Source organism: Pinus tabuliformis, chromosome 1_2 (genome assembly GCF_031772625.1).
Source record: "Pinus tabuliformis cultivar Carrire ecotype Pingquan chromosome 1_2, CPIR1, whole genome shotgun sequence".
NCBI classification, from domain to species: domain Eukaryota; kingdom Viridiplantae; phylum Streptophyta; class Pinopsida; order Pinales; family Pinaceae; genus Pinus; species Pinus tabuliformis.
This window is the reverse complement of record NC_142298.1, coordinates 303,549,317-303,564,217: the sequence shown is the minus strand read 5'-3', so window position 1 is coordinate 303,564,217 and position 14,901 is coordinate 303,549,317. Positions and strand designations below refer to the sequence as shown.

Below are 14,901 nucleotides of genomic sequence, written 5' to 3'. Positions count from 1 at the left end.
TGAAGGGCCTGTGTTTTTTGGTTTATTTGATCTCTATCTTGTATATATCTTGACTAAACACTATGCTGTCTATATTTCGACATGTAAATATGCTATCATTATCAACACCCCCTATGGGGGTTTTTTGTACTTATATTTTTGAAGGGCGAGTCGCCCCAACCTACTGCATATGCTTCCTTAAGCATCTACAACATGTAATTTTCAAATATTAATGGAAATTACGATTTTTCCTTAGGGGAAATATATATATATATATATATATATATATATATATATATATATATATATATATATATATATATATAGATATATATATATATATTAAAAAAAAATGTTTTTTGTTTAAAAAAATGATTTTTTTTTTTGTTTTATAAAAAACTTTCATTTTTTAATTTTTTATATAAAAAAATTGTTTTATGTTTTTTCTTAAAAGTAGTGGCCTGAGGCCGGTGAGTGGGCATGTCGGGCTAGCCCACCAGCTTCCAGCCTATGGTTGGGCCAAGAGATCGATTCCCAGCGACAACCCCGCTTGCTGACCTCCAGCCCCCAATTGGGCCGAGGGGTCAATTTTGGGAATCGAACCCTAAGCCCAGCCGGGGACCGAAGGCCAACGGGGATTGGGGGGCTTGCGGGCCCAAGCAGACCTGCCCACCGCCCTCTAACCCCTATTTAATATATATATATATATATATATATATATATATATATATATATATATATTAAAAATTTTAAAATTAAAAAAAAAAAAGAAACATTTTTTTTTTTAAATCATAAATAATTTATTTAAAATTAAATTAAATTTTATTTTGAAATATATATAATAATTAAGATTTAATATAAAGTAACGGAGACTGAAAAAACTTTCTTTGCAACCCTAATGGTCAGGCGACCATGAGTTAGGCGGTGCTAGTAAGAAATACGGACTGCAGCGAGAGACAGACCTAGAAACCAAGAGTCAGAAGAAAATGACAGAGGCAGAGAGGGGGGAGAGATCCCCTCCTATCGAGATGCGGCGATAGGGTAAGGCCAGAACACCAATAACCAGGTGGGAGAAATAAGAAAACCAAGACCTATCCTTGGAGCATGATGGCAGGCAGGCAGCAGAGGCAAATGTTTACCATGTGCGATGGAGAAACCAAGATTCATAATCCCAATGAACAAACTGGAGTGATACAGAAGTTACATAAAAGACCATGCGCTCATATGCAAGTTCATTGGAGTATGGCCGACGGAAAAGGATCTCACCAAATGGATTCAACAATAATGGCAACCCCGAGGCCACATCGAGCTAAAGCTGGGAGCAAGAGGCTTCTTCACGATAATATTCTCGAACCTGCAAGATAAAGAAATTTTTTTTGAGAATGGCCCTTATTTTCATTATAATGTTGGATTGTTCATGAGATACTGGGAAGAATGTTATAACCCAGACAAGGAAAAATTCTTGGCAGCCTCAGTATGGGTTAGGTTATTTGGCCTCCCAATGGACTTCTGGGATCCAGATATTCTAGAGGGCATAGGAAACACGATAGGTAGTTTTGTCAAAATAGAAGAAACGACAAAAAAAGAATATACACCTCACATGCTAGAATTTGTGTTTACATGAATATAGCAAACCCTATTCCAGATACAGTAGAGTTAGAGTATCATGAAGAGGTCTGGCGGCAAACCCTTGACTATGAACATATTCCATTCAAATGTAGAGGATTTCATGAGTATGGACATATTTTTAAGGAATTCCCACTCAATATAGAAGAAGAGGAGCGCAGGCATAAACAATAGAGGAAAAACCAAGAAGACAAGGAAGGGTTTCAAGAAGTAAAAAGCAAAAGAAGATAAACAAGAGAGAATACTAACGGGGGAAGAAAGAACAACAAGCCCAACCTAGCAATACAAACAACTTTGAAGTACTACAAGGAGAAGAATAAGAAGAAGATAACAACGAGACCCAAACAATGCACTATCAGGCGGAAAAAGGAAGGAAAAAAGCACAAGCCAAGTAAATCAAAACCTACAAGGAAAGCCTAGAGTGAACTGATGAAGAAGGAGGAAAAGGAAGAGAGGGAGAAGATGGATAACGTTACAATGGAAATAGATACAAGCAGAGGAGACGAACTAAGCTCAGAATAAGAGGTGTTAAGGAAACTATTAAATGAATGGAGACACCTGGACGAACAATTCATTCTAGAAGAGAAAAAACGACTATACAGAGAAACATTTAAACAATATCAAGTGAAACAGGGACAAGGGAAAATGGAGATGGCAGAACAACTAGGCCTTCAATAGGACAACACTCAAGACCACCAGAACAAAGAAAAAGGTGAAAAGAAAAGAGGTCGAAGAAACCTACAGGAATCGATCCAGATCATGGGAGAAATGCCAGTAAACATAGGGAGGGTAGTACCGCTATAGGCAATATTCCACCAAATTAAGCAAGCAACCCAATGATAATTACATCTTGGAATATAAGAGGCCTCAATAGTAAAGGAAAACATAGACACTTAGCAGAAAGGCTAAGAAAAGAAAACCTCAACTAATGCTGATATAGGAAACAAAAATTTCAGGAAGGAAAATGTAGGAAATCCTAAAAAAAATAAAACCGAAATATGAATGCATGTCAATAGATGCGAAAGGCATCGGGGAAGGTATAAAAATACTATGGAACCCTGCAGAGATTATTGTACATTACTAGATAGGCATGAAAAGAATCCTCATGGGACGATTCCAGCTAATCGAAAACAGAGAATGGTTTCTAGTCTCTGCAGTATACGACCCTCATATCCTAGTGGAAAGAGGAAGCTTCCTCCTTCAATTACAACAGCTTGGAAAACTCCACGAGGAGAAACTGTGGATGATAGCAGGGGAATTTAACTTAACAACATCAATCGAGGAGAAGAAAGGAGGTCTGCAAAGAGAAGAGACAGAGATGGAGAGGTTTAGGGCCCTTCAAGCAAAACTAAAATTGGTAAATATTCCAACCATAAATGGAAAATACACGTGGAACAATTGAAGGGGAGGGAGCAGACAGATAGCATCCAGGTTAGACAGATTCTTAGCAACATAACACTTCATTGGAAAATATATTTTCTGTGAAGCAACAATCCTCCCGTGTTTAGGGTCAGACCATTGGCCTATTAAATTAGAAATAGCCATGAACCATCAGAACCAGAATAGACCCTTTAGGTTTGAGACATTCTAGCTAAGAGAACCCACCGTTATCTATAAAATGAAGAATTGGTGGAAAGAGACTGAGACTGGGATGGAAGGAAGAAACCAAATGCACACCCTCCAAATCAGACTAAAAGACCTAAAAGGGAGAATAAAGAAATGTAACAGAGAAGAATTTGGAAACACACAGAAGGAACAAGAAACACTCCAGATAAAGATGAAACAAATACAACAGAAATCACAGAGGAAGGAAGAAGCGAAGAGCTGGTAGAAGAGGAAGGAATGGTGCTAAATAACCTGGAAGAAAGGAGAAAACAAGATGAAATCCTTTTGAAACAAAAAAACAAGAATTCAATGGCTAAAAGAAGGAGAAAGGAACACGAAATTCTTCCATAAAGCAATGGTACAACATAGACAACAAAACATAATTTTCTCCCTAAAGGACTAGCAAGGCAACAGGCTAACTCAAAAAGATGAAATGGAGAATCTGCTAGTTCAACATTTTAAAGGGCTCCTGACAGAACAAAATATCAAAAGGGAGGACAACATTTGCAAAATTAGTCAACATATCCCCAAACTAGTAAATAGAGATCAGAATTTGGCTCTCCTAAGAGTTATAATGAAAGCAGAGGTGGAGGAGGTAATAAAAATATGGAAAAGAATAAAGCACCTTGGCCTGATGGATTCACTTCAAAATTCTTTCAAGCTACGTGGAACTTCATGAGCAAATACATTGTGAATGCAGTAGAGGAATCCAGAGGCACCAAAAGAATGCATTCGACCCTGAATGCCACATTTCTAGCTCTGATACCAAAGATGGAGCACTCGGAAGAACCACAAGGATTTCGACCAATAGCTCTCTGCAATGTTATAGATAAAATCTTAGCTACAATAATGATGAACCGACTGAAACCAATACTACTTGGGTTGATTTTCCAGGAGTAGACAGGGTTTATCAAAGGCAGACAAATAACAAATGACATAATGGTGGCACAAGAAGCAATACACTCGTTGAAAAATTCAAAACCAAAGGGATGCTGATAAAATTAGACTTAGCCAAAGCTTATGATAGACTAAATTGGGGATACCTCGAAAAAATCCTAAAGGCATTTGACTTTGATGAAAGATGGATAAATTAGGTAATGTCAATGATTACCACTCCTGTTCTGTCAATACTGCTTAGTGAATCACCTACAGAAGCTTTCAATGCTACCAGAGGGCTCAGGCAAGGCAACCCATTATCTCCGTTCTTGTTTATCCTTGCAGGAGAAGGACTAGGAAGACTCATAAAAGCCAAAGCATCCAACGAACAATATAAGGGCCTAAGACTCTGGGGAAATGATCTCCCTCTAACCCACCAACAATTTGTTGATGATGTCATGTTGTATGGACAAGAAAAGCTCAAAGAAGGAAAAAATAATGTAAATCCTCACAGAATTCACAAGTGCCTCTGGTACAGAGATAAATAAAGAGAAATCGGATATATATTTCTTCAACACCCCAACACCCTCCCAAGCTTTCCTAGCAAGAACCATGGGATTCAAAATTGGGAATTTCCCTACAAAGTATCTAGGTATCTAGTTAAATGTCCAACAAAATAGAGTGGCCAACTAGAGTACCCTGATGGGAAAGATTCAATGAAAAATGCAAAACTGGACATTCAGGGCACTGAATACTCCAAGCCACATCATTTCTCTAAAATCAATGCTTCAATCCATCCCGATATACCAAATTACTAGTCAAGCCACCCCCAAAACAGTCTGCCAGAAAATGATAGACATGTTCAAAAAATTCCTATGGCAAGGGCCTATCACGACAAAGAAATGGGCGCTCCTATCCTAGAGCTGGCTGAGAAAATACCTAAAAGAGGGAGGTCTTGGACTTCGAGATCCTTACATCCTGAATCAGGTAATGGGGGAAAATTTGTGGGGGAGATGGATACAAGGAGGGGTAGATCTTTGGAAAAAACTATGGGAGAGAAAATATGATATGCCTAGGTCCCTAGAAGGAAAGCTAAGAAGCCAAAATGAGAAGAAAGGCTCGGAAATATGGAATCTTGTCAGTGCCAACAGGGATCTAATTAGAGAGCACAACTTCTAGGAAGTTAGAGGAGGGGATAATGCCAAATTCTGGGAAGAAGCATGGCAATAGAGAGGAAAACTCAACAACCAGCCGCAGCTCAAAGAGATCCACCAATTCACCAACTTAAATGAGGGCAACATAGTACTAAATTACTGGTGCTTGGAACGAGAAGGATACTGGAGAAAGTGGAAACAATAGGAAAACTGTCTAGAAGAGGACAAGTGGGAGAATGGATAGACGAGGGAAATGAAGTGAGCAGACAGGTAAGAAGGCAAGTGGCAGAGCAGAGCAGCGAAGGTACAACCCCCGAGAGAATGAGGGCAGTGACGGATGAGCATGACAATGAAGAGGGTAGGGCAGTAAGCAGAGGGGCAGGCATAAGGATGTCAGTAAGTGGCAGGAAAAGTACATCACGTACACAGCAAGAGTAGCCGAGAGCAAGTGAGTATTAATGAGAGGAGGTGGCAACCAGGATCGGGGGGAAACATTCCAAGGTGACGACGTAGGGATCAACACAGAAAATAATGCCAGACAAGTGGTAGTAAAGGTAAGGGACGGGAGGGGGAGGGGCATAAAACTTAAAGGAAATCAAGGCATAGTTAGACACACGCAGATGATGGAGACGAGAGCAGGAGAGAGGAAAGGTGGCCGAAGAGTGACGATATAGCCTACAGATGAAAGAGACAGCAAACCTGCAAGTTGGTATGTAGTTTCTCTGTTCCCCAACCTCGTAAGGCTCAAGATTAATTTCAGTAGGAATATAGGAAATCTGATATGGAAAAAGAATGAGTCTGTCAAGGAGGATCCTAGAACCTCTTGTGACCCTAGTTTAGACAAAATAGAAGGGCTTGTGAAATCTCGGGGTAGGGAGCTAAGGTGGGAGAGACTAGAACCCAGGATGGGAGGGGTCTATACCATGGCAAAAGCTCAAATTAAACTTAGACAAAGAGTGACTATAGCTACCCCTGTAGGAAACTATGGGAGGGATCCAGAAGGTAACAAGGAAGCACCTCGAGGAAGAAAAAACTCAGGGAATATAGAGAACCAGGGAAACAAGAAATCTCTAGGGGAGGTATTTAGAGCCAGCACCCTGAGGGAAGACGTAGACAAACCAGAGAGACTCTGGGAAGGGAGGAACAGAAAATCGACCTTGTCTGGGGAAGAATCCATGAGGATTCCCAGAACAGATAGGCCGCGTGTCGACTGTTGCAGTGGGAGGAAAACAATAAGAGATCAAAGAAAGGAATGAACCCATAACAAGGAGAGGACTGGCGACATTTCGACAGAAATCCCGAAGGAAACAAACCCTGGAAACAGAAGGGATAACAAAAAGGAAATGGGTAAATGGGAAATTGTTTTGTTTTACTATTATAATTCTGATAAATGCAATGGCTATGTGATAGGTCTCACCTCACACCGCGGACAACACAGTGAGGAAGACAGAGAACAATGAGAAGAAGATAGTTACAGGCAGGCATGGAGTAACATGGCACCCAGGAGAGGTAAGAGATAACAAGAAGGAAGAAGGAACAAGCGATTCAAACAAGAAAAGAGGGAGGAAGCCAGGCAATGAACACATGAAAAATCTTATTGATGCATATATGGTAGGGAACCCGCCGGACATCAGAGCCAAAATTGCAAGTTGGGAGAGAGAACTGAATGACAGTATCAAGAACCAGGACATCCATATGGAGGAGTGGAAAAGCATGGTTCTCAATCCAGGGAATTTTCAAGGCTGTCTCTCCCTCTTCACGAAAACCATACAACAGTATTGGGTAATGAAGAATGTGGTGGCACGAGCCATGACCCTGAATAGAGAACAAGTAGCAAGTGACGAAACAGAGGCACAAGAGAAAAACAAGGACAAGGATCCAGTCAGGGATGAACTACTCAGGGAAATAGAAGCAGTGCAGATACAAACATACAAAAACAACTTGGACTTGGGAAGAATTGAGCGGACACTACAAGATATGAAGAGGTGAATTGAGCAGACACTACAAGATATGAAGAGGAGCGAAATGCCTGGCTCTAGTGCCAAAGCACTAGCCCCAGTAACATCCTCGGATGAGGATTGATGCAACGGTCTAGTTCAAATCTGATAAAATTTTGATGATATGCATTCACTTGTTTAATTTGTTTTATCTGAGCAGTAGTATAGACAGTCAAAACAATGCCGCTAGATGGATAGCAAAAAACCTTTTTAAATTTTGGACAAGTTTTAATGCAGATAGGTGGCTACCTAGTTTCATTCGGGCAGGTAAGCCACCTGGAACTTATGGAAGTCTATGATTTTAGAAAATTAATATAAATAGAGGAAGCACTGTCAAGTTTACAAAATAAAAATAAAAATTAAGATTTTATATATATATATATATATATATATTTGTTTAAAAAAAATTATAATTATTTTTAAAAAATATATATAGGTATATTTTTTTAAATTTAAATATATATATATATATATATATATATATATATATATATATATATATAATTTTTTTTTTTTTAATTTTAATTTATATAAGTTCAATTTGGAAGTTTTTCTTTTAAATATATGTAATTATTATTATTTTTTATTTTTATTTATTTATATAGTTTATAAAAACATTTTTTTTTTTTTTTTAATTAAGATATGTGTTTTTTAATTAATATATATATATACATATATTATCAGGAAGATGACATCAAAGAAGATCTCTGTGAATGTTTATGGACCAAGGGTAACAATTGTATCATCTAAAGTTGCAACTGGCTGCACTATGGATATTAGTGAACACACTTGAACTGAGAAACGTGATAAAAGTCAAGGGGGTACAATCAAGCTTATTTCAGAATGGAAGAGTGCATGAGAAATAAATAAAATAAGTTTTTCATGGCATCTGAAAGTGAAACCGATAATGGTGTACATATCTATTTATATTGTGGTATGATTAACTTTGGTGAATCATATGAGGTGATGGGCAGAGTACGAGACATATGTTTGGCGTCAAATACAAACTTTGTTTATGTTCTTTCAATATTTACCAATACACGTGAAAATGTTAGATATCATCTCTCAAAGGTCCAATATGACACATATGAAGAATCTACATGGTTGTGTGAAGAAATCGCAAGAAACATTGCAAATAACATTGTAAGTATGCTTATTTATATTTATGTTTTATGCATTATTATAAGGATCATTATTTGTATAAATTATTGATCATTGAAATTGTTGGCATTATGATATAGGTGTTGTCCTTGATGGCAACTCACATAGATTACAGTTCACAGTGCAACAAGTTAACAACAAAGGATTACAGATCAGACTCCAGAAATGGTTTAAGAAGTATATGTTGGTTCATTTTGTCCAAGTGGCGTATAAACATGGGTTAACAGAAAAAAAGGAGCGTATACGTACACACACACTTTCACAGAAGGAAAAGCACATATGGGATGGAAAATTAAGGTTTTGGTCCAAGGTATTAATCTGAGGTATTGGTCCTAAGTGGTTTTGGTTCGAGGTATTGAGAAAGGCCTAAAATTGTATAAGGAGGAGAAGATCATTAGGCCATAGTGTGCAAGTGAATGGGTTTATGAGGAATACTTCTATCTGAAGTATATGTTATGCTGCAAGGGCTATGATTATGAGATGATCTGAAATTTTTTGTGCATCTTGGATACAATGTTAGATCAAGATCATAAGAACTGAAATGAATTATCATTACATGATCTGATGTTGATTGGGCTAGATTTGAATACTAACGCATGTTTTATTCTGTAAATGTTATGATCTGGGTATGACAGAGTTCTGGAATAGTTGTGAATTTTTAAGTTAGTATTTTCAGATCTGTACACTGGTTCGCTTTGATAAAAGTGCGTATACACGCTGGTTCGGCACATTGAAGACGCGTATACATTATGAAATATGATGTTTGAAATTGTAGTTGGTTCTGGTTGTTGATGTAGAGTTATGGGTTCTGTAATGTGTTCTAGTGACTGTGTTATGGTGAAAGTGTTCTGAATGTTTAGATTGATTGATTGTGATTTGCTTCAGTGATGATGGGTTTTCAGTGATTGATTGTATTACAGTGGTGATTGATTTTGAGCTTCAATGTTGTTGATGGGTCCAGTGTGAAAATTTGATTAAAACGCAGCCTTCAAGTTGTGGTGTTGTATTCCAAGAGTATCTAGTCTGAAAATTTATGAAACATTTTCCCTGGAGGAAAAGAGAAGGTCGCAACCTTCTGTAGGCTGACACCTATGTACTGGTAAACATATCGACCAGTAAAAGAGCCAAGGGGTTGGAGCTCCCTTCTTGTAGCAGCTGGAAAACGAGTGAAGGTTGGAGCCTTCCGTAGGCAGGTGCCTACATACTAGTAAACAGATCGACTAGTACAAGAGCTAGGGGGTTGTAGATCCCTACCATTAGAAGCTGGAGAACTAGAGAAGGTTGTAGCCTTCTGCAGGTGGGTGCCTGCATATTGGTACGAGTCTACACTGGTACAAGATTGTAAATAGGTTTTTCTTATACTAAAAGAAGACAACAACATGTGGTTTTTGTCCTACATTGGGTTTTCACCTTAAATCTTGGTGTTCATGTGTGTTGCTTATGTGTGATGGTTTATTCTATTATTACTGCACATGGTTACTGTTTATATGGTTAATGAAGTACTGATGCACTGAGTAAAGATCAACATATGATGAATTAATTGAATCATAAGTTTGTTGGATATACACTGGTTTATTTAAAGATAGCTGCGTGTACAAGACAATTACCTTCATTGAAGTAGCGTATATAAATATGAGTATGAAATGAAAAAGTTATTAATTTGATAACACTGATTCACCCCCCCTCTCAGTATTATTTCTAACAATTAGGATCAGAGCAGGTCCTTCAGAAGAATCTTGATCGATTGAAGGGAGATCTTTCAAAATGAACAATCATGAAGTCATGGGATCTATCAGACCACCAATCTTCAATGGGAACAACTTGGTATATTGGAAAACACAAACTAGAGCGTATCTTCAGGCACTTGGAGCTCATGTTTGGGAAATTGTGGAGAAAGGATATAAATATCCAGCAGTAGTCCCCACGAATCCAACAAAAAGGAAGACATATGAAATCAATGCCAAAATCAATGCCTTATTGGGAAGTCTATCAGAATCAGAATTCATCAAAGTCATGCAACTCAACACAGCCAAGGAAATATGGGATAGAATCATTCAGAGCTACAAAGGTGACTCCTAGGTAAAACATGCTAAACTACAAACTCTCAGAATCCAGTATGAAACTCTCAAGATGCATAGTGATGAAAGCATTTCTAGTTATTTCTTGCGAGTAGATGGGATTGTAAATCATATGAGAAATCTGGGTGAAGAAATAAAGGAATCTACTTTAGTTGAGAAAATTTTGAGATCTTTTTGTTCTAAATTTGAGTCAAAATTGTTTGCCATAGAAGAAAAACAGGATCTTCAAACTATTAATATGACTCAACTCCATGGAATCCTAACTGCCTTTGAAATGAGAAAAGGAGGTCCATCAGATATGAGAGAAGTTGTTTTTAAAGCATCAACAAAGGGAAAAGAAAAGGAAGAGCACAATGAATCAGGACAGATTTCAGAAGAAGAAGATGAGGTAAATTTTATCAAGAATCTTCAATAGGGTTCTGGAAGATTAAGAGGTAAGCTACCATTCAAATGTTTTGCTTGTGGTAGAGTTGGTCATTACGTTGCTAAATGCCCTCATGTCAAAGGAAAGTTGTATGCAGAAGGTAATAGAAGTTATTATACTCATGATGATAGTGATGGCTTGTCCAATAGTGATGAAGATGATCAAGAAATTAAACTACTCATGGCATATGAAAATGATGCCTCAGAAAAAGGAAGATTTCCTTAAAGAAATCAGTCAACTCAAAATCAGTTTGGCAGAAAAGGATACAATCATAAACACTGTGACACATCAACTCATTGAAAAGGAAAAACACAATGAAGTGTTAAAATTTGAAGTCGTAGAAAAACAAGAATGTTGGAACTCTCTCTCAGCTTTTTTAGAACAGCATAATCCAAGTAACATAATCATAGCAGGTGATCTCAATATAGTCTTGAAAACAAAAGAGAAGAGGGGTGGCTCCAGCAGTAGAGACCCTATGCTGGCCTTTGTGGAAGAGCTCTCATAGCAATGGGACCTTTTATATTTCATTCCTGTTCGTGGTCTTTTCACTTGGTCCAATAATAGAACTGGGCTGGATCACATTTCTGCCCGCCTGGATCGATTTCTGGTCCAAAGCTCCCTTATGTTGAACAAAAAGATAATCAAGGCCAAAATTCTTCCCAAGCTGACCTCTGACCACAAGCCGATTCAGCTTCTCCTAGAAGATGAAGAAGATCTTGGCCCTCTTCCATTCCATTTCATCCCCTTATGGATTGAGAGAGAAGGCTTCACTAATATTGTGAAAGAAGCTTGGGCCAAAACCTTCTCAGGGTCCTGAAGTTTCGTTTGGGAGAAAAAACTTAAGGCCACAAAACATGCTCTGGAGGATTGGATAAGGAAACCAGTCCCTACTCCAACCAACACAAGAAAAGAAGTAGTGCATACTTTGGAGACCCTGCAAGCAGACATGGAAAACAATGAGATCACAGTGGACCTGTTGGAACAAGAAATAAAGGCCCAATGCTTGACCTAACAATCCTTCCGAAAAGAAGAAGAATATTGGAGAATCAAATCCAGAAGTTTGTGGCTAAAAGCAGGGGATCGGAACACCTTCTTCTTTCACAGACAATATAGAGCAAAGTTGTCCAGGAATCATATCTCAAAAATAAAAACAGTAGAGGGCCATGTCAGCAAAGGCTTCACTCAAGTCAACGTTGCTGCTGATAGCCATTTCAGGAATTTATATAGCGAGGGATCCCAGGTCTACGAGGAGGAAACAACAGACTTCCTCTCTAACATCCCTCATCTCATTAGGTCTGAAGATAATGCTGCTCTCTCCAGCGAGGTAACAGAGGAGGAAATCATCAAAGTTATCTGGTCCATGGAATCAAACAAGGCTCCGGGCCCAGACGGATTTACAATACATTTCTACAAAGCTTGTTGGAATATCATTAAAACTGATCTCCAAAAAATGATAAAGGGGTTCATGAAAAAAGCCAAGATCGGAGGAGGAACCAACTCCACTTATTTAGCCTTAATCCCCAAAGAATCCAATCCTGAAACATTTGCTAGATTCAGACCTATATCGCTTTGTAATGCATCTTACAAAATTCTGGCCAAACTATTAGCAAATAGGATCAAGCCTCTGCTCAAAAGGCTGATCTCCAGTCCCCAAGGTGGTTTTGTGGAAGGTAGGCATATCCTCGACAATGTCATTCAAGTTCAGGAGACAATCCACTCTAGCAAATAGAGAAAAGAGAAAGGTATGTTGATAAAATTAGATATGGCGAATGCGTTTGACAGAGTAAATTGCTTTTTCCTCATTAAATTTCTCCTCTCCTTTTGCTTCTCTCCCCACTTTGTCCAACTTATAAATTCCTGTATCGACAATCCGTGGATCGCCCCCCTTGTCAATGGCCGCCCTTCAAACTTTTTTCAAGCTCGGAGAGGCATCAGGCAGGGATGCCCTCTCTCTCCCTTCCTGTATATCTTAATGGCTGACTCCCTCAGTAGAAAACTCACAGTTGAAAGAATTGTTGGCTCTCTTCCTGGTCTTAAACCCTCCACAGGTGCCGACCCTCTTAACCATGCGCTTTTTGCAGATGACTCACTACTCCTTGGAGGTGCGTCTACCAGAATTGCCAGAGCTTTTGATACTGTCCTAAAAAGCTACTGTAGAGTTTCAGGAGCTCTGGTCAATGAGAGTAAGAGTGAAATCTACAGCTGGAACATTGATCAACAAGAGCTCATAAGCATCTCGAACCTCCTTGGGTTCAGAGGACATGTTCATTGGGATCGGATCAAATACCTTGGACTCCCCATCACAAATGGATCTAACAGGAGGTTGCTCTGGACGGACATCATATGCAAAATCAAAACTAAAATAGCAGCCTGGGGTGGCTTCTGGCTAACCAAAGGAGGCAAAGTTATTTTAATCAAGTCACTATTGTCCGCGCTCCCAATTTATCAAGCTGCATTCTTATTAGCCCCTAGAAATGTTATGGATCAGATATCTAAACTTTTAAGAGATTTTTTATGGCAGGGAGGGAAAGGTAATGAAAGAAAAATGCACTTAGCTAATTGGGAATTGGTAAAAAGGCCGATCGCAGATGGTGACTTCCAAATCCGTGATCCCTAACCTTGCGTTGGGAGGAAAACTCCTGTGGAAATTGGCACATGAGCCCAACCATCCAATCAGCACTACTTTGCTGTCCAAATACGCTCACAACCCGTCTTTCAGAAATCTGCATTTCGACCCCCCTGTCAACAGCTCGCAGGTCTGGCGTCTCTGCTGTAAAAGCAGTATCTTCTTCAAAAAATCTTTGTACAGAATGCCGGGCAATGGCAAGCGAACCAATTTGTGGCATGACCGAATCATGGGGCGAAATCCTTTGGAGGAGAATGAGAATATATCAAACCTCAAAGATTGGTTGACCCGTGCAAGTATTAACAACTTATACGACCTCTCTATTTGGGATCACCGAGGAGAATGGGCCGGATGGGACTTCCATGGTGTCCTGGACTGGTTAACGCCCCAAAACAATCTGTTGATCGAGCTGTTGGAAGAATCTACTCTTGAAAATCGATACATTAAAGACAGATGGGCTTGGGGGCAGTCAGGCATATACTCCACAACAACAGGCTACAAAGCTCTTCAGGACTCAAAGAACAGTAGTCACACTCCGGCTTTCTGGAAACTAGTCTGGGACAATCTAGCTCTTCCAAAAGTGAATTTCTTTTTCTGGACTCTGGTTCATAACAAACTTCTAACAGGAGACAATTTAGAGAAAAGGAACATTGCAGGGCCTCATAGATGCGAGCTATGCAGAAGCAACCTTGAAACTGCCCAACATTTATTCTTGGATTGCAATTTTGCTAAGGAAGTGTGGGGTCTTACTCTGTTGGATCTTCAGATTTCCGCTTTCCTTCAGAGTATTGTTGCTGATATGTTCACCTCCTGGAGCAATTACTATCCTCATAGCATCCCCATCAAATCTTTCTGGCGTAAAGTTTGGACAACTATTCCCAAATTTGTTTGTTGGCATCTCTGGTTGGCCCATAATGAACAGATCTTTCACGGAGTTCGACATTCCCCTCTACAGGTCGTAGTTAAAGCTAAAGCCTTTCTCTTGGAAGCAACCCAACAACAGTTTTTTAAAGAAGATTCATTGCTCCTCCCCGAAGAAAGGAGATGGCTCCGCCCCCTTGAGCCTTCTCCTCGAAATTTCCTTCTTACTCCTCAAACAACAAACCCGGAATGGCGCAAAAGATACTATGAGGATTCTTTCATAAACTAGTGGAGGTCCAAAAATATAACCACAATCTTCTTCGATGGGGCCTCCAAAGGAAACCCTGGGATTGTTGGTGCTGGAGGGGTCATTTATGCTTCGGATGGGAGTTCAAGAGACTACTTCTGTTGGGGTTTAGGCCAGAAAACCAAAAACCAAGCAGAGATATTTGGTCTTCTCAAAGCTTGCCTCATAGCAAGAGAAAAGGGTGTCAAAGACCTCCAAGTTTTTGGA

At 39.2% G+C, this 14,901-nt stretch overlaps 1 protein-coding gene across 1 annotated transcript; it reads left to right on the top strand.

Moving 5' to 3' along the window:
• The first annotated feature begins 13,755 nt into the window (after window positions 1-13,755).
• Window positions 13,756-14,676, top strand: LOC149205555 (uncharacterized). Its single transcript, XM_089397439.1, has one exon. The coding sequence runs from the start codon at window positions 13,756-13,758 to the stop codon at window positions 14,674-14,676; it is 921 nt and encodes a 306-aa protein (XP_089253565.1).
• The last annotated feature ends 225 nt before the right edge of the window (window positions 14,677-14,901 follow it).